The sequence below is a fragment of the Perissodus microlepis genome, chromosome 4 (assembly GCF_051167445.1).
Source record: "Perissodus microlepis isolate ML-2025 ecotype Zambia chromosome 4, ASM5116744v1, whole genome shotgun sequence".
NCBI lineage: Eukaryota > Metazoa > Chordata > Actinopteri > Cichliformes > Cichlidae > Perissodus > Perissodus microlepis.
In genome coordinates, this window is record NC_140464.1 from 7,399,180 (window position 1) to 7,419,923 (window position 20,744).

At 40.1% G+C, this 20,744-nt stretch overlaps 1 protein-coding gene across 3 annotated transcripts in view; it reads right to left on the minus strand.

The window, feature by feature from the left end:
* cacnb1 (calcium channel, voltage-dependent, beta 1 subunit) overlaps positions 1 to 20,744 on the minus strand; it is a 38,761-nt gene that overhangs the window by 11,870 nt on the left and 6,147 nt on the right. The window contains exons 1-6 of one of the 3 annotated variants that reach the window (XM_084925343.1): positions 15,185 to 15,335; positions 6,130 to 6,249; positions 5,825 to 5,947; positions 4,785 to 4,921; positions 4,237 to 4,304; positions 2,500 to 2,528 (exon numbers count right to left, since the gene is read on the minus strand). In XM_084925343.1, coding sequence (XP_084781469.1) covers positions 2,500 to 2,528; positions 4,237 to 4,304; positions 4,785 to 4,921; positions 5,825 to 5,947; positions 6,130 to 6,249; positions 15,185 to 15,220 — 513 coding nt within the window. In that variant the 5' untranslated portion in view covers positions 15,221 to 15,335. Of the gene's footprint in view, positions 1 to 2,499; positions 2,529 to 3,001; positions 3,163 to 4,236; positions 4,305 to 4,784; positions 4,922 to 5,824; positions 5,948 to 6,129; positions 6,250 to 15,184; positions 15,336 to 20,744 lie in introns of those variants that run through there. The other 2 variants (XM_084925344.1, XM_084925342.1) reach the window with 2 other exon arrangements.

The window sequence follows — 20,744 nt, forward strand, 5'->3', positions numbered from 1 at the left end:
CTTCAGGCAAGAGAAAGTGCTGGAGTGTCCCGCGCTTCTACATTACATTACATAAAGCAGAACAACGGAAGCTCATTTGACCCAATTTGTATTCACAGAAGCTAAAAATACATATTATAAAAGCTTCCAAATGGCTCTTGTCTATAAAGGGGCAGCGCTGGAGCCCTGAACATCACAACACTACTCATTCGTTCGGGAAAAACAGGAGCGCAGGGAACAATTTAGCACGGGGAGGAATGACACGCGGTTTATTGTTCTTCTCCAATAACACGTTATACAGTTCCAGCGTGTAGATATTCGGTTTCACAGTTTCATGTTTATACAACAGAAAAAAAAATCTCATTTATATGCAATACTTTTCAAAAATGATGCAAAGGATGACTGTGAATTTCCATCGGGTATCACGCAGAAAACTCGTGTGAGCTCTCGTGGACGAAAGATTAAACTGGAAAACTGAAATCAAATTACCCGACTTACCCATCCTTTCATTGAACTTCATGTTAGATATACAGTTTTCCTTATATTATATTGCAATAATAAGTAATAATATTATTATGACACTGATTCAGCTCCAGAATTGGATGGGAATGGAAGAATTGATGGGTATTAACCCCGGCTTCATTTTTACTTCATTTTTAACTACTGTAACAAAGAAATTTCACAGCTTTGGCGTAAATAAAATATATCTTATTTATATTCAATGATCTTACATGTGCTTCTGCATATCCATCATGTCTGCTAATCCAGTTTAAGAGCCATGGAAGGACTGGAGCTTATCCCAGCAGTCAGAGGGTGAAAGGTGGCGTATAAACTGGATAGCTTTCCCAGTCTATTGTGGGGGCCGAGCCATATTTGTTTAGGTTTCAAACATGAATTGAAAGAAATAACTTAAAGTATTTTAGTCAGCCAGGGAGAAAATGAATCCCATTTGCATTATTTTCATGTCACAATCTCAGTTTTTTTTGTTGTTGATATCATTCAATTTTGGCTCTTGTCCTTTCTTCTTGTGATTATAGTAATAGTAGTAGTGTAGCTTGAGGATTCCCTCACTTGCTTTCTCCTGTCTGTATATCAGTACCTGCTACCTGTTTTCCCCAGTTGTCATTTCCTCTTTTACTTTAAAGGTGGTTATTCTTCTAGTTTTACTTCCCTTTTCTTTTCATAACTCATACTTTAAAGAAAAGCAAGCTTATGGTCTTTAGGAAATAAATCTTATTTTCTTATGACCTTTACTAAAGACATAGCCAGTATAACCACTTTTCTCAATTTTACAATTTTACTCCTTGAGTAAAGGCAAATTCCCTTCAATTCCCATCACTTCATCGCTTTAGCTGTGGGTTTAACACTCTGCTATTGTAAATATGAAACATTTTAACATCCTATAGTACAAAATGAAACATTTATATAAAAACTTTTACACAAAATGTTTCACTTTGGCACTTTTGTTGATCGTCATGGTATGATGATGCATTTGCTATGAATTCTGGGACAGCTTATCTTCTTTCCTTGTCCAATATATCTGCTGCTAAAGGAGGTAATAAAGTAGGTACTGAACTACCTTTTCTTAGTATACAGAGAAGATGAACAGATGTTATTACGGCTGTTATGTAGATACTTCGCTCAGTTAATAACCTTGAAACTGACTATATGGCTGCAACCACAGTTGCCTCTTTCCCTTTGTCCTCACTGCAGATGTCGGATTATACTCTCATGTTATCTGGCATCATGTTTTCGGTCCTGTTTGTTTTCCCTAGCTGTCTAGCTAAACTCCTCATTTTTGTGTTTTTCTCTTGTGAATATAGTGTTTCTGCCCCCCCCCCACTAGGTTAATAATAATAAGCTATAAAAATGTCTTTTCTCTTCAGTGAGTGGGATGTTTGATTAAACCTTTCAGGCTTCTTTTCTGTTCTGCTCTGTAGTTATTTCATGTGTTAGTGTGCAATTTCCATTTTTTAATTGAAATGACTGGGAGTTACAAATGTCCTAAAGTGGGCTAAAAGTGCATAATGAATAAAAAAATTGATAAAAATATGTCGTGAAATGAATTTTAAACCTTATGAGATATTGCTGTGATAAGTATTGCTGTGCGAATGGTGTTGCTTGTATTTCTTACTCCTACCGCAACAGCCTTCAGCCTTTACGTGTGATTGAAATTGTGCTGAAAAGCATAAAAACTGCTGATTGTGGGCCACTGTGACTCAAATCAGCCATCACAAATGAAAATGAAAGCATGTCAGGACGCATTATAGCCACGTGCTGACTAACAGGGTCTGGGACGGCTCTGCACCTGCATCTGCACACTAACAGCTGTGATACACGCTCTGAGGAAATGACAGAAGTGTCACCACAATTTACAAATGATCCAGTGAATATTTTTGCGCTAACGAGCATCAGAAGTGATACACAGAATAAAAAGAGGAGACAACAAACAGAAGACGAGGAGACGGAGGAAAAAAGACGAAATGCTAGAGGTTAGTCTTGAAGACAAGCCACACTCACCGACTTCTGTTTCTGTTTAGCCGGGCCACCTACAGTATCAATCCACACAAAAGCCAGAGGAGACAAAAAAAAGCACAAAACACAAGAGCACATTTAGTTATTAACAGGTTTGGATTAGAGGGGTGGGGGAATTGGGAGAGGAGCTGTTTGTTGATTAAAGCAGAGTTTACACTGACTGCCTCCACTGTGAATTCATTTTCAAACTGATTCAGACTGATATCCAGCAGCAGCCATTTCAGAGAGGATCAGTTAGCTCAACGCCTCTCCCAGCTCAACAAGCACAGAAACGCACATCCAAACATATCAGTGTAACCGTGGGAGCCTGAGGGGCCAAACAGTGTTAGATTTAGGATCTATAGCAGCAGCAGGGACGGATCAGTTATGAGAGGTTAGTGAGAGATGTAGAGTGGAAGAAGGAGAGCTTAAACCTGGATATCTTGGAGGAAAGGGGGGCAAATGCAGGACGGAGGAGGAGAGAGATCACCTGGCCCTCTAATGTTACCTTCTTAAAGAAGGGCAGTCGGTGGATGTTGGCCTGGGGGGATGTTACGCTGCCTGACATGCTCTTGGAAGAGCGAGGGTCACCCTGGGACTCAGGGGCCTCCTCAGCCTCCAGGTCGAGGGGGTCAACGTCAAAGGCCACTGTGGACATGTCCACGTGAGCTGATGATGGCAAGGGTGGACGTTGGAGAGACGGAACAAAAGAACAGGAGAAAGAGGAGAAAGCGAGATGAGGTGGAGTGAAAAAGGATGAGAGCAGAGAGAATAGCAGAAGGGAGAAAAGGCAAGAGGGGGAAGAATAAAGTGTGAGATGCATCCAGAGAGAGGCAAGAGATGGCACAGAGACTGGAAAAAAGTGACACAGAGTATGATTTAAACTGGAAACGACACTTACAAGAGTCTTAAAAAGAACACACCACAATTTTATGAGGCAGAGCACAGAAAGTGAATTTGGTGCGACGAGAAAGAAACAAAACCTGAAGTAAAGATGTGAACGAACCGTTGAGAAGGATGGCTGCAGCGGGAACTGGAAAAAGGTACAGGTAGGAAAGAAGGAATCAAGCAAAGAGGGAAGTTTGGGGTGGAGACAGGGTGTGTGTTGCTATAGGGATGAGGGAGGGTGAATGGGGCCTTGCAGGTGTCTTGTTTTAAAGGTATATATTGAAAGGGTTGAGTAATTGTAACAAAATTGTACAAAAGTAGCAAAATCCACTTACTAGCTCATTAAAATGTGTGTCTATATCTAACTCTCTCTCTAGTATATCTCGAATCTATGTCAAATTCTGACTTTGAGTCAGAACAACAACTTAGGATGTACAAGGTGTGTTAGAGAGATGATTTTTCTGTTACACAGATATGCAAAGCCTTTTAAAGTCAATCAAGAGATGTTTATGTTTACCCATTTCCTCCACCGTCTCTCCTTCTCTCTGTCAGCTAGACGTACTTAACAAGTTTAATGAGTGAAGTTCATTTTCGGCTCTATTTCAGTCCCGTCTTGTGTGCTAATGACAGACCTCCTAAGACCTTTCTCGCTTCACACAGCAACCCACTGAGACACGCTGTGATTCATCATCATGCCTGACTAACTAGCCAATTAAAATGTTCATCTAAATATCAGGCGCCCGTCTCATCTTGCTATCTCTCTCGCTCTCTCTCACCCTTTCAGGTGCCCACACAAACGCACACACACAGACAGGCACTATGTTTCCACGTGACAGGGCGACCTTGTGACCTCACCTGTTCCAGGTGGAGTAGGCCTGCGGGTTCCCGTGGCAACGTCAAGACTAGAACTTCCTCCAGATTTACTGAAATACAGAAAAACAGGCACAAATCATAGCTTGGAGAACGATACATGATTCTTTTTGATTGAATTTTTATTTTCTACCTTAAACAAAGAAGAAGACACAAATTGTTACATATAATGATGCGAATGTGAACATTAAAAAACACGTGGAAAACTGCTTAAATTACCTGCTGACTGTGCAGAAATTCATATTCTACTAATATGTATACTAAAATCTGTTTCAGCATTGACATTTAAATAGTTCAGTATTTAACATTCCTCTACTGCATGTGTAAATACAGAGACTATAGAGACTTTTGTACATACTATACTATAGATGCACTGAGTAACAGAGTGACTCACAGCAGTGCTTTTGTCTATTTCAGTATGTTTTACATTGCCGCTGAGTGCTGTGTGACTCATGTGTGACCTGTTTTAAAGAGTGGGTTCTTGTTTGTGCTGCTGATAACGCAGACACAGAGAGCTCGCTCTTCATTGTTACCTGGAGCTGAGTCGGTTTTGCCTCATCCTCTGCTCCTGCAGCAGACGGGTGTTCTCCAGTTTGACCGGGCTGGGAATGAAGCCCACCTCACAGCCCTCTTTCACCAGACGCCCGATCCACCAGTCATTGTTGTACTTCTGTATTCAGAACAGACAGGCATCAGAGGGCAATGCAGCATTTTATACAAATATATTTTACCATTTGACCCTTATTTTCTGCCATGGATATATTAAACATGAGAATCCACCATTGTACAAACATGGCTATAGTTTCAAACCTTCTTAATGCCGGGGGTGGACTATCTGAAGAAATGGCTTAAGGAGAGAGCAGCCTTAAAAGGAGAGGAGTTAAAATGTCTCATCTCAAACAGAAAAGGGCCTGCACCAAGGTCCAATAAGCTAAATAAGGCTTAATTTAAACTGTGAATCATCACTTCTCCAGTAGAGCACAAGAGCATTTCTGCAGCCAGAAAATTTTCCCAAATAGGGCTGCATTAAAACTTTCATCATTTAAACTTTTTGGATATGATTATTAAGTTTTTATATGAAACTTTAGACTAAATATAAACTGTAAAACAAGCTAAATGGCAGCCCAAACTTGGTAAAAACGCACAATTCTGTATCTTGAGTCACTCAAAGTATTAAACAGTATTAAACAAATCAGAGCACTACTTTTATTTAGCAAATATTTTCCCATTTTTTCCCAAATTTGGATCACCTATTTCTCACTGCACTGCAGCTTGTATTGCTGCTAACTCCCACTCATGGCCTGGCTAGGCTTTACAAAAGAAGGAGGCAGTGCAATAAGTTGTAGCATGATCCCTCATTGGTTTCCCACCCACCACCACTGACAGTTTTTGGATGGGGCCAATATGCTACTGGCATTCTTTTCCCAATACCATCCAAAATCCAAAATATCCTCACTCAAACTCAAAAGCATTAACTTTAGTTAACGTTGGTGCTCTAAGCCACAGAAATTACTCTCAGTGTGAAAAATGTACTGAAATGACTCTATAATAAGAGAATGAAATAAGTTCAAACCTCTTTAATGTGCAAGAAGTCTTTGGCTTCAAAGGAGATGGCCATGCCCTGCACAGGAACATCATCATTGGGGCCTGGGTTGTAACCAACATTTGTACGCACAGCAAATGCCACTGGTTTGGTCTGGAGCCAAGATGGGAGAAAAGGTATTAGTATGCACAGAGCAGCTCACTAAATCGCACTTTAGAGCTGCCTGATACAGCTGAAGAGATTTAACTGTGTCCAAACACTTAATCACGTGACAGTTACTCAATAAGGATGAGCACACAGCATAAGAGATGGATGTGAAAGGCTTGATCTCTGACCTTTGCTTTCTCGAGTGTGGCGAGAGCCTGCCTGTCGGCCTCTTTCCTCAAAGCCTCAGGGTCCTCCTCCAGGGACACGTCCGAGTCCGACGGTCGGCTGGTGTAGGAGTCTGCAGAGCCCTGAAATGCACAAAGAATTCATATAACGAAAGCAGAGTTAGACCAAATAAGCATGAGGTTTGCAGTCTAACTGATGAATTGCATGCCCATCAGTCCACTCGTGTTGCACCTTAAATCCAGGTATGTGTCTTTCAGCTGCTCCTCAATATGAGGAGTAAAGGTTGCAGCCTGTTTTTTTAATATCCTGAGATTATAATATCAAGACCACCTTGTGAAGTGCAACCTAAATAAACACAAAGAGAACCCCGCCCATCACACTGCATGAAGCTGACTCTGTTATTCGAGGTTGGAAGGATGCATAACATTTTCATTTGCCGACACTTCCACCGCAGCATCGAGAGTGGCCGGGGTGTTAAATCTTATTTTTTGCACAGGCACAATAGATTCAGCATGTGTGGGTGTGTCAAGTACAGACAGAAAGATGTGGAGAGGGGAAAAAATGGCTCGAGGACTGTTTATAATATCAGCAAGGATATAAATTTCTCATGAAGTGGCTACAGTTTCTAACACATCCACCACTCATGCACTGGAACTCGACTCTCTCCTGCTGACCCTCATTCAGACACCCATGCCACAATCAAAAACCCGAGCCTCCTCCGAGCCTGCAGAGTCGACCCGCTGTACTGCTCAGCAAGTCCAGCGCAGGGAGGGAGGCAGCCTGAACTTCTGAAGTGTTCGAGTGTTCAATTTATATAACAATCCCACTTGTTCTCTTGTTGCTGTTTTCGTTTTTGAGCTGACAGGCTGCCTGATGCTTTGTGGGAGGTACTGACAAAAATGCGGACAGATGAATGTTCCAGGCAGAAAAAATGAGTCACTAGGTGTGGGTTTTTAAAATAGAGGTGAGAATGAACAAAGATGACATACAGCATATGCAATGATGATGAAAAATTCCCTGCACATGTGTACTCAGACAAACAGTGAGTATAACAGATATCTTTGGACTGTGGCCGGCTATTGTTAGGAATTTCTTTCAGTATTGATGCCAATATTAGAGTTAAAGTATGTCAACAATTTTTTTTTTTTTATAAATCCACAGATTGGAGAACGTGAGTATACTAGCAGTGCTTTTCACTGTGTAACTACACTCAGTACATTACTGGTCAAATCTTACTGTTGGCGCTGCTGTTGCTTTCTGTTTTCCTTAAAGCTTAGCAACCACCAACAACACAGGACATGTGATTTATCCTACTTTTGCAAAGACGAAAAAAGTTAAACTGTCATACCTTTACATGAAGCACTTAGCTGCTTTGTGGAGTAAATGGTAAGAAAACATTAGAAGTAACTGTGTGAGTTTATTCATCTATCTAGTTTAATCCAACCATCACATAGGCCTAAGTTTGTATTCTCAGTGATTATGAAAAACTGTTAATGGAAATAGACCCATTAAAAGCTTTACTTCAGGCTCCTGATAGCCACTGTTCCATCTGTTCCATCCTGTTACTTCTTTTCCAAAACTGACACAAGACGAATCAGGACTATATATTGTTTAAATAAGAAAGAACGATTTTCATGTAATCAATCACTTCTGTTTCTTTTAAAATATAACTATAGATATATAAATATATATCCTAATAATAAATATAGATTTTTCCTTTCCCTTACTGCAGGACTTCACCTGCAGGCTTTTCCCACACTTTTATATAGCTGTTATATAGCTATAACTGTTCCAGTGTTTCTCCAGTGGGTCTAATAGATGCAGCACACCTAGTAGTTCTTTGGAGTACAGCAGGTGGGACGTTACATTATTTTTTAAATTTTAATATCTAGTAAAAAAAAAATCATTTCCCTAAAATAATTAAGCTGTAATTAGTTCAATTAAAGTAAACCTTTTGCATTCAGTATTTCAAAGGCTCATACGATTTCTGATGCCAATCAGTGAACTGTCAGTATGTAAGTTTTATGATCATAATAATAATTTGATTTTATTTATAGGTGCCTTTAAAAACACCCAAGGACACTCTAATATAAATGAACATAAAACAAGTTAAAATTAGACAGTGCAAATGATCTGATTCCTCTTATTAACTACAGAACATTAATGAGTGAGTCTAAAACTCACATATTTGCTTGAGGCCTCTTATTTTGCAATGACTGTAGAAAGTGTGATGCCTTCGCCCGCCTCTGCAACTGAGACTCACCAATTACAGACTCACCAATGCTAATATTAATACAGTTACACTGCCATGTTAGCAGCACCGCACAATGAGAAATCACAGTTATTTTTGCTCTGGTCACTAGGTACATACACACATTTGTTAGGTACAATTGGTAATTACCAGATTGGACTCCCTTTAGCCTTCACAACTGCCTTATTCTTTATGGCATAGATTCAACAAGGTGCCAGAAACATTCCATAAGATTTTGGATTTTATATGATCCTCAGTTGGTCACAAGGGTTGGCCCCTTTTTGTGCAAAGAAAATTACATTACACATTAAAAAACCACCTGTTCAACTGACACAAGGCAGGATGGATCCAAACGCTCATGTGGTTTACATCAAATTCTTACCCTACAATCCAAACGCAATAACAGAATTCAGCACTCATCAGACCAGACAATGCTTTTCCAATCTTCTGTTGTCCAATTTTAGTAAATCAGTGTGAACTGTAGCCTCAGGTAAATGTTCTTAGCTGACAGGAGTGGCTTGCAGCGCAGTCCTCTGCTAAGGTAGCCCATCTGCTTCAAGTTTTGATATGTTGTGCATTCAGAGACGGTGTTCTGTGTAACTTCGTTGTATAGAGAGGTTACAATTAAGTTCTGCAGGTAACAAGGCAGATATCAGAGATAGTTTCTCTTTTTTGAACCATCCTTTGTAAACTCCAGAGATCCAATCCAATCCAATTTTATTTATAAAGCACTTTAAAATACCCAGCACAGGACCAAAGTAACCAAAGAGATGGTTTATGGGAAAATCCCAGTGGATGAGCAGTTTCTGAATTACCCAGGCACCAACAACACCAACAACCACACCACATTTAAAGTCCCTTAAATCACCTTTCTTCCCTATTCTGATGCTCAGTTTGAACTACTCGATAAGTAGTTGAACACACGCACCAAATAAAGGGGCCGGTGAGTGTTTTTAAAAGGGATTACATTAAAGATTGAATGAGGAAAATATCAAATCAGATTATCTTATCACAAGAAAGTAGGCTGGTTTGGTTTCGTGTTATGTTTTTTTAGAAAATGAAAAGAAGACAAAGGTAGATGTTTGATTTCATATTAGAAATGAGCAGAGAAACATGACATAACCACCTCTGGTACAAAATGCAAACGCTTTCTTTGTGCAGTAAATTTAGACTACATTTTCCTGGAAAATATCATCCCTGGTGGTTTACTGAATTTGTATGGTAAAAGCGAGAGTTACGGGAACCAATTAAAATGCAGGCGGTGTTATTGATGTACAGTTCTGCAGTCACTGCAATGTGCAATCAACATTTACTTTATAATGACAAGCTAGAGCAAAAAAAAACTTCTATTACAGGTTAAAAAGAAAAGTTAACATAGCAGCACCAGTGGAGCCAAGACTACTGCTCTCAGAAACACAAACTGTATGCTCCTAAATCTTTAATTTGTCTGTTCAACAGGAATAAACAACTCATATAAATTGTAACATATCTACTCAGAGAAAGAAGCTGCTCATATGTGAAGCATCATGTGGTGGTTGAATGTTTGCACGTCCATTTACGCATGGTTAATGCTCCTCTATGCCTTTGATTAGCATTCACGTGTCTCTGTATGATCTGAAATGAAACCACACATACTAATGTTGATTCTAGCTCTGCCACCTGTCATACCGAGGCCCTCTGTGACTTGGCAACAGCACACTAAATGTAGTTCCTCCCTGTTTCCAAGGCAATGGCCAGTGACTCCTTGTGTCCTCGGGCATTTACAAGCCATCCACACTTCCTGTTTCATTTACTCGAACACTCAAAGCGGTGCGCCCACATCCCACTCAAGTAGGAAGAATGATCCTGTGAGTGGTACGCCGCATCTAATGAGGATAGCCGCCTGTACTTAGTGACTCTGAGTCATTTTCTACACCATAGAGGTGCATCCCAATGTGAAGCCCTGCCTAAGAGAAGGTTAACAGACACTGGAAGGGAACCCAGGGGGATGTTTTTAGAGAATAAGAGCTGAAATGACGTTGGAAACTACCTGTGAATAACACGCTCAGTACAACAGGTCGGTGATGCAGCAAAATATAGAGGGAGTGGGAGGGACAAGAGATCACTATGAAGTTGTGCTTGAATAACTTGATTCATGTCACACACAGCCAGGAATAAATGTGAAGGACACAAAAGTCAGTATTTTATCCCAAAAAAGTGGAAACAAGGAGAAGAAAAAATAGAAACTACTTGATAACCTTTCTACACCTTTCTCCCATCAATTCCATCAAAATGTGTGGACAGACTGAGCAAACAAATGAACTAATTTCCTCCACCTCCACAGTCCCCTCCCTCCCCTTGTCCTCCTCCTCGTCTCCCTCTCTGAAGTCAATGAGTTGTGTCTCTAATTTAGCTGCTTGCTTCACTTCACATACAGCTCCTGTTCAAAATAGCTACAGGCCACCTGATGGCAGAGCTGCTTTCCTATTGGCCAGGCCCTAGTAGAGACCCCAGCAGTGTCATAGTAACCATGGCTGCAGCTTATTACTGGCAGCCACAGAGCGCTGTATTGCAAAGGAGATACAGAAAGACGATATGGGAATCAATAGTAAATGAAATGCCCTGATGTGAAATAAGAGGCAGGGAAATTGTATAAAAGCATTTCAACAGGTGATCAATGTGGTATTTTATCACACTGGGAGACCGCAGTCTAGTCAATAGGCCTTAGTATAACATGTCAATAACTGCACCCAACAAAACATTATGGGCTTTGGGTAAGCTTTTTAAGGGATGTAGCAGATATAATATCAATGTTTTTACATGCTACAGTTTCCCACATCTAATGGATGAAATTCCAAAAACTTTTGTTCACAGAAGGAGCAGATAGTGGGGAAAAAAGAAAAGAGAGGGAGGTAAAGTTCGGTAATGGTCCCGAACATGAACTGGTTTCCTTCCATTTTCTGCACAGTGGCTGCCATCATGATGAATTTACACCTCCTTAGCATTGATATTGAATAAATGGAGGGGGGAGGTAAAGAGGGAGTGCAATAGAACGTAGGGGGGTAATAGAATAAGGAGCGACGGCGGGATGGTAACAGCAAGTGCTTTGAATAATGAGGGTTGAAAAGAGTCACCCCGCAGCAAGGAAATTAGTTAATACTACAGTAAAAAAAAAAAAAAAAAAAAAAGAGCTGTTCTTTCCATCTGAAGTAATTTATATTTGTTGGTGTCAGCTCTGTTCAGAAACCTCATCGCCCTTTCACAGGCAAGCACTGATGGAGAGACCAGCAGCGACAAACCTGAAGTTCCTGATTGAGTTTGGCCCAGCATCAAAAGAAGGAGTTGGGTTACAAAGTGGCATGCAGCTAATCCAGACTAAATCACATTAAAGGAGACCTCTTGTGCTCATTTCCAACTTCATGTTTATTTAATGGACACTATTAAAGCAGCTTAAAAATAACCTTTTTAGCTCCCACCCTCCACAATGTTCGAACAGCAGGTGGGTGGGGCTTCTGTGCTTACAGCCAGAGCTGTGTGTCGGAGATGACATCATAGAGAACTACAAATGTAGTTCCATATGTTGCTTTTGAATCATTTCCCTCATGGGAACAGTTTAGTACACATCGATCTATTATGGGGTTTTTATAAATTGTATGCAGGGACATTAAAGGAAAAAAAGAGAGGTCCCCTTTAACTAGCATACCGTATGTGATGTTTGCTAACTGGATGCATAGATGGGTATTACCTGACTAATCATCTGATGTGGTTTTGCACTGAGATCGGTTGATTGGCTGAGTTTTGCAGTTACTTATAATTGGGAAATAAAGTAGTAGTAGTAGTAGCAGATATATTTTAGTAGCATGCATTAAGCCTCAGCTTACAAAATGAAATTCTTCGTTTGGCACTGATATTGTATTTGTCCCCATGTTTGTTCCTAACATCTTTAGAAAAACACAGCAGATCATCAGCAGTGTTTTTCTGTTATGCAAGGCAACAGTGCAGAGGTCAAACATGTTAATTTGTGAGTATCACAAACAACAGGAACACCACAGGAGGTGTTGTCAGACTTCACAATGGGTTAGAAAGAAATAATTACCCTCAGAAAGCTCACACATACTGTGATCCTCTGCCCTGGTAATTATTCAGATAAAAATGTATTCACAATTGTCACATCAGAAGATGTGTAAATTTTAAAAAAAGCATGGAAAAACCACAACATTTAATATTCTTTTCCTATCCGCTTTATCTCGGTGTCTCCTCGGGGCCACAGTCATCAAAGAGTTGAGAGAAGAAGAACACAACGATACAAGTAAGAATTCTGAGAGCCAACCAGAATGTATCAACAGTCTCAGCCTCAGCTTCACCGACTGTGTATTCATACCACATCCAGGGTGAGGTTAACTCAGTAAGAGAGGTAGGAGGGAAGAAATGGTGAAGTAGCAAAATATATGTCTCACAAACCTACTATTCACAGACTAAAGATTTCCTGGCTGAAGCTAATGGCCAGTGGCTGTAAATGGCCATGGCCCCTTCTCTGTCACAGCAGTGTCATGGCAACCAGATGGACGGAGAATGGAGATTACCAGAAAGATGAGTCATGGAGTGAACTCATCAGAAATCCCCACAAACAAGCAAACGTTGGAGTGTAAAAGCAAGTGTTCTAATACTGAACTGTTTGATGGACAAAACCCATTGGAGTTTGGAGTTTATCGTTATTGAAAATTTTTCTTCATTGCTTTTGAGACGTATAAATCAAGAAAGCACAGGCTGCCAAATTCTGACACCAACAGAGAAAAGGTTTACAACACAAGCAACACAAGCAAAAGATCAATCTCAGGACATCTGCTGTGATGATCCTTGAGAATAAGGGAGAAGCCAAAATTAGATTTTCTGTTATACTTTCACTTATTTTACCATAGAAACAAAACCGTGATCATTATTAACGACATTTAAACTCCCTAGAAATCTAAAAATCTAATTATTTTAAAGTATAAAGATTATTATATTTGCCTGTATACATTAGACTGGGACCAAATGTATATAGTGTACATAATGAACCAACTGTGTAAATGTAAGTAAGATGGAAAAACAAAATAATTCTAAAGACATTACTGTGCAGTGCAAAAATTCACTTGTAAAGAAATTTGTTGGTAATATGTTTACATATCACTTATTAAAGCCGGCTTTTTTCAATTAGGACCTTAAACTAAAGCTATAAAAATTATTTCTATCAGTGACCTAGAGAAAGTTATTCATGCTTAATTACATCTGGACTGGATAATTGCAACAAATTATACGTCGGACGGAGCAAAAACAGCTGGTTCAAAATGTTGCTGCTAGCCTCCTGATAAGGACACAGAAGCGTGATCACAGTTAATTCTTAAATCGGTTCCCTGGCTTCCCGTGAAGTACAGGATTAATTAATTAAATACTGTTGCTCACATATAAGTGCTTGGCTTGCATGAGCTTGCTCCTGGTTATTTATGAGATCTTTTACAATGTCTGTGTCTCATGTTGCTCACTTAGGTCTTCTTGATCAGTAGCTTCTAATAGTTTTTAATTTCTGAAGCTTGTACAGCTGAATACATGAATTACCATCATTATGACTCTTTTCATTGTTCTTAAAAGATTTGTATTGTTTCGATAATTTTACTTGCTGTGCAGCGCTTTGGACAATGTCTGTTGTGTTTAAATGTGCTACATACAAATGTGCTACAATTTAAAGCTAATTCTTATGCAAAAGATCATAGTTTCATTAGCAGATTTTAATGAGACATATACATGCTATAATACACACAAAATACAAACATTGTGTAAGTTAATTAAATATGTTAGCAATGCAACATAAACAGCCTAAATCAAGATCAAATTTAGAAACTCCTGAGCCTCAGTCCTTAGTGCTCACTTGCATATAAATGAATCAAAGTGATGACTTGTGTATCGCATGTGCGTCCCTATGTACAAAACTGCTCATTCAATTTAGACAAAATAATTTTGCAAAACAACAACACAATATATAAGTTTCATTTATCCATCTGTCAATACTCAATTTACAGAAACGTCACAGTGGTGCCATTTATTCTTTCTACTTTCTAATAAAAAAGGGTTAATACAATCATACCTGAGATCAGATAAAATGACAAATCTCAGGATTTCTTTCTAGAAAATGGAAAAATTTCAACATGTATTTTCATTCCCATATTGTCATTTACTGACAGTAGATGATCAAATGTTTGATATAAATTGATTAATAAAAAGAGGAAACATTTTTTAGCTGCAAATCATTACAAAAATATTCAACTGAAGTTTAACTCAATTATTGCCCAAAACAACTACAAACATAATGGAAACCCGCGCAACAAGGACAATATCAAGTCGTAGTTCTCTTAAAATATTCTGGAGTTCCAACGCCAGTGATCCACAATTCAACTGAGGCCAGAGATTGAGGGACAGCAGTAAAAGAAACCCCCCTGAAATGGCCACAGTCCTGGTCTGAGAGGCAGTCCACATAGCTGCAAACGCAACGGTGAGGACTGGAAGTCTAATTAAAAACACAGCGCCTTTCCAGCAGCTGTGGCCCGGCCCAAAATGGAATCGCACAGTCGTATAGTCAGAAGAGGGGGAGCAAAGAAAGCCGCAGAGCAGGGGGTATAACGCTATCAGGACACTACACAAAGTTATATTCTCCAGTCATATCTCAAAGCCTCTGCTGAATTTTCAAAAGTTAGTCCATTCAGAAAGGAAACTGATACACACTTGCATTACATACTTTGAGTCAGGCACAGCAGAAAGTGCACAGCTTGCAGATTAATCCAGATCCTTCTTACCAACACAGGCCTTTGAATCCTCTCAGTCCTCTCCATACCTCGTTTGCCACACTCGCCACACCACGGCAAACCAAGGGGGCAACGCCAGAGTCCGCCGACAGAGTAACGTGTATATCGTGGAACCTAGTGTGAGTGTCTGCCCATTAGCTTAACAAGTGCATGAGTGTATGTGTGTATTTGTGAGTGTATGTGTGTCTGTGACAGGAGAGAAAGCCAGAAAAGAGTGTCGTGCGCCCGAAACTAAGTGAGCGCTCTCTTAACCTCCAACCCTTTCGCACACACACACACCCTCACGCACACATATCCACCCCCCACCTCCACAACCCAGAGGAACGTGAACCTTGTGTAGAGGAAGGGAGCTGGAACTGGCTGGGGGTCAGGTTGCAGGACTTGTGCTACATTTGCAAACTGGGGAAATATATTTAGCCCTGGCTGGGCAGAAACAGGGACGTGAACACACTGAGACCCAGAAGGAGGCTTGGTATGCAGTCGTCAGCCATTCAGTGCCCCAGCTGACGTGGGAGAAGACTGGGGCAGTGCCCAGGGAAACCCCCTCCCCTCTCTCTTTTTTGCTTCAGTCCCCCTTGCCTCTGTCCTGATCTCATTCTTCCCAACCTCTCTCTAGCTCTCTCTGTTTCTTTGTCTATCTCTTGGAAACAGGGGTATCAGATGAGGAATTAATATGGATATGAGCAGAGGTGAAACAGACAAGAGAGGTAGTCAGTGCAGCATTAGGGAATGGAGGACATGAAGAGCAGCGATCTGGGCTGTGACACTTTGAAGCAACTGGCGCTTGATGACTCGAGCCTTTGAAGTATCTGTTGAATAGTTGCCGCTCATACCCCATGAATGTACCTTCTACATTTTAAACATTATCCAAAATAGGACACTATTAAAAGGCTAAAAGGAGGCAGTTGGAGAGCAGATACTTGTAGGTGGAGGTGTTGTGGAGGCAGCGGGTAGAAAAGTCTACTGTGTCCACCAGAGGGCAACCTTTGACACAATGACAGGGGCTTCTTCGTGACTATAGGCCCCACCACCCCTTCCTGACTTGTGTTTGTAACCGGTGACAACAGAGTCAGCTGAGGGACGGTGAAAAAACAGAGAGCTGCTAACACATATACCAGCTGGCTCCTCGAGCAGCCAAACACAGCAGCAACTGGGGCTCTCTCCTGGGATTCATATGTCAGATCTGACAGGAGGACGGCTTGCATCTCTCCGGGATCTAAACACTCAAAGTCTTCATATATGGCAACCAAGCCAGGATTTGTCTTTGGGAAGATTAATGGGTCTTGGTATTCTGATGTCAGAAATGAATCTGTGTTTAAAGCAAAACCACATGCAAGTTTGACTTATTCTACTTTTTAAATTATTCAAATAGTTTTTAAGACATTCAAATTGTCAATAAATTTTCCTATATGGCTTTTTTTGATGAGTGAAACATATTCCAAATATTGCAAAACTCTAACTAACTAACTGAAACAATATTGCAGGTCTTGTAATGCAAATTTAGCACTTAACCTACTAAAATATGTCATATCTTTGCTGCACAGTTTTGCAATGAACTTTGCACTGAGGTGAGTTTTATTCAGGTGGAAGTTCTCATGTCACAATGTTGCTTTATTCAACAGCAGTTATCAGTTAGTTATCTATCACATTAATCACACAGAGTATGCTTCAGTGGAGTGTAAATGATGGGATCCTGCACATTTAATAATGAACTCACAACGCTATTCCATCAAGATAAAGCTCACATCTTGCAATATAAATTTGGTTATCAAGGACCCGCAAACTGGAAGATCATATACAATCATGTTAAAAAGAAAATTTTCTTTCGACTGCAGGGACTACTGTGAAAACGGGGGAATTTTGACCCACTCTCCTTTACAACGTTGCTTTCGCATATTGAGGTTAGCAGGGATTCGTGTATGCACAGCTCTCCACATCATTTCAATCAGGTGGAGCTCCAGACTTTGACTGGGTCATTGCAACAGCTTGATTCTGTTTTTTCATAGCTATTCTGATAAAGATTTGCTGTCTTGCATCTGCAACCTACCTCCACCTCAACTCCAACATTCATGCTATGTCTGGTATAACAAAAGGACCTTTTGTGTTTTATCCCCACTCTGTTCTGTGCATCGGTTTGCTGCTGCTCTCTACTGTGATTTGTATGCAGACAAGCTCAAGGATAATATTTCAGTAAAAGCACTAATTGCATGCTCACTACAGTAATGCAATAGTTAGTATTCTGACAGTGTACAAATGATATGTTGTTTTACTCATTTTTCTAGCTCCGACAACTCAGAATGGCTTCTGGCATTTTCTGTCCTGTAGTAATTGTTGTTCAAGATTATTGGATTTCAAGTCCACTATGAACACCTGTGTTTTACTTGTGGGCAGACAATGTAGACATACCAGCACACAAGTATAAATACAAACAACAACATTGTCCAATACTGTAGGGATCAAACCCTGTACTGTAAATTACACTTTATGGTTTACACTTAAGCATGTGGAGAGGTGGGGAGGTCCCCCCAACAGGGCCAGACTGCCTAATATTACCTCCTGCAGAGGGAAATAGGAGTCTTCTTTTGAATATAGTCATCCTCATTTAGCAGATTTTTTTTCTTTCAGTTTGTTTCCTTTTTAAATGTAAAGTCGTATCAGCATCGGCTTAAAAACTAAAACACTGGAAATCACTGGTGATTAAATCCGGAAAAGACAATTGGTTTCATTCTCCATAAGAGATGCTTCATGTAGATGTTTAGGGTTAGAGAGGAATAGGAAGTTCAGGCTAGATTTCACATTGTCCGAAGGATCTTGTTGTGTCCTAATTAGAAGTCATGTTTTTATTATAACAGCCTTTCTAAACTGATGTTGCATCATGAAGCAGTGATGGCTGTGTCTGTTTTTTGGGTTGTTAATTTGACAGACAGACTCGTTGTCATTCAGTGTACAGCAAGTGTACAAGGAACAAAATTTCACTGCAGTTGGTTCAACACAGGGTGAAAGTATAAACACCTATGCTAAATATATAAAAATATATAGAATCCAAAATTACCATATAAAATGCAATGCTTAAAGCAACCGGTGAAATTAACATATAGACACATGGTATCCAATTAGATTTCAGCACTTCCGATGACCTCGGGAAAAACGCAAGTGCATAACCTGGTGGTCCTGCACCGAGTGCTGCAGAGCCTCTTTCCAGCAGGGAGAACAGTCCATGGTGGGGGTGTTAGAAGTCCCTGATGAGGGTGTTGTGGCTTTAGATCATGACATGATTGATCCAAAAAGGTGAACATAAATATGCAAGTAAAAAGTATTTTGTTTACTGACATCATCACCAAATACTACTGGAGCAAATACAATAATCCCAACTTCACACAACAGCAGCCGCAGCAGCAGACAATCCCTGCCTGTATTCACACACCTGAAGACAGAGTGTGTTTTTGTTGAACTTGACACTGCACAAACACGTAGGCTGCACACACACACACACACACACGAGCAAACACAACCCCATCTAAACATGCTCTCCTTCGTCTCTCCATCCCACTGTGCCTGCACACAAGGAGAGATTCAGTAGCCCGGTTGCCATGGAAACCAGGCCGAGTGTACCAGCCGCTCCACTGTTGGTTGATTGTGGCTCTCGTCTATTCGTGTGTGTGTGTGTGTGTGTGTGTGTGTGAGAAAGAACGAGTGTGCACTTGCGTAGGTGTGTGTGAGACTGTAAAGCCTATACAGGGCTCTGCTTTCAGTTGTTCGGCTAATAAGGGCTATATGTATGAAAAACCTATATAACGCCTTTATGCTTCTTTTTCTGGAATAAACACCTTTAAAAAATATCTTAACATAGTTTAAAAAATTGTGTGCATGTGCGGAAACACTCCATGCACTTAACAGTTGAGTTGCTAAATCACTTTTTATATTATATGTGCAACATTTTGACAGCTCAACATCAACCCTGACAACTCTGATGAGTGGATCGGATGTGCAGTAGTGTAAGGCATGGGAGCATATTTATATCATGAAGCATGAAATCATCCTTACTATATAGGTAATGCGCTCGTTATACAGCGTGGGTGATATGAATCCTGTCTACCTGTAGTCCACAGTCACAAAGTTAATGAAGAACAAGGCAGTGGGAAGGGGGGTATGTGCAGGCAAGGGATGTGGCTAACCTTTAGAAACCACAGGGGAGTTGAGCTCCCTGTGTTCACCACACGGCAGTGAGATTTTTTTTTTCTGAAGAAACACCAGTACTGAACAGGTAAATGTCATTCAGCTCGCGGCGCATCATTCCCTCTCTCAAATGAAGAGGTCAGGTGGAAAAGGGGGGCTCATTTAGCTGCGGCGCAGCATGTCTTTGAGAAATGTCACAGCCAGACAAGGACTGCTGCGTGGGTCATGAGCGTGTGACACCCAAACCAACTCCTTCAACCCCCCGAGGAGAAGAAATGTTCACAGCTGAAGAAGAAAGGCTTCTTCAGTCATTCCGAGCAGGAACATTAACATCTGCAGCTGGACAAGTTTAAAGCTATAACTTGTTCACTACATGCATTGATTGACAGAGAAATCCATGTATACACACATCAACAGGCCGGGAGGGGTCAGATCAGAGGGCATTGGTGTGGCACGAGTAAGACTTGGGGATTGGGATTCACAGTCGCACCTGGAGGAATCTGTCCAGATGTCTCTCAGCTCAAGCTAGTTGAGAATAATGCTGTGACGCATAGCTGCATCCACAGGGGTTTTAGTAAGAGATTATCATATCATGAATGTTTATTTATATAGTGTGTGTGCTGCCTGTGACATGCACAGGTAAAGAGAGAAAGAACTGCAAACATAAAAATGTAACCTACTCTGATAATTGGGCAACTTGTGTTTCAGAAAAACATGTTTTCAGTGCTCACCTTTCAAATTCAAATTCAAATTTTATTTGTCACACACACAACCATACACAATATGACATGAGGTGAAATGCTAATAGCTGTGCAATGCCCGACCATTAAATGACAGTAGGTTTACAGTAAAATATACAAATTTACAGGTTACTACAAAATTTGAAGATTTTAACTTAAATTTCTAAGTTAAAATCTGTAAATTTGCGAAATTTGTTAAAGTAAAACTTTAAATGGGCGTTAAATGGATCAATGATGTATTCAATATAAATATATCAATCAATCTGTATCAATATAAATATGTTGTAAGTGATGATGATTTTCCAGATAAATGTTACTTATTTGGAAAATTCACATATTCAAATAGTTTGTTTTGTGTGACTAAAAAAAATGTGACCAAAAATGTGGTTTTGGCTGTTTTTAACAAGTTTTTTTTAAAAATAAAAGTGGCATTGTATGGTAGTTGTGAAAAACTATAATACTAAATGAATGAGAGGTATAGAATATCTAACTACATGAGTTGATGTTTTCAGTTACATTTGGATGCGGTGGATAAATTTATGTGCAATAAAGTCACCCGTAGATATTGTTATTATACACATGTTAAAGTGGGTGAGGATTACTGTTGCCAATGTAAATGTAACCTTCTGCTGTAT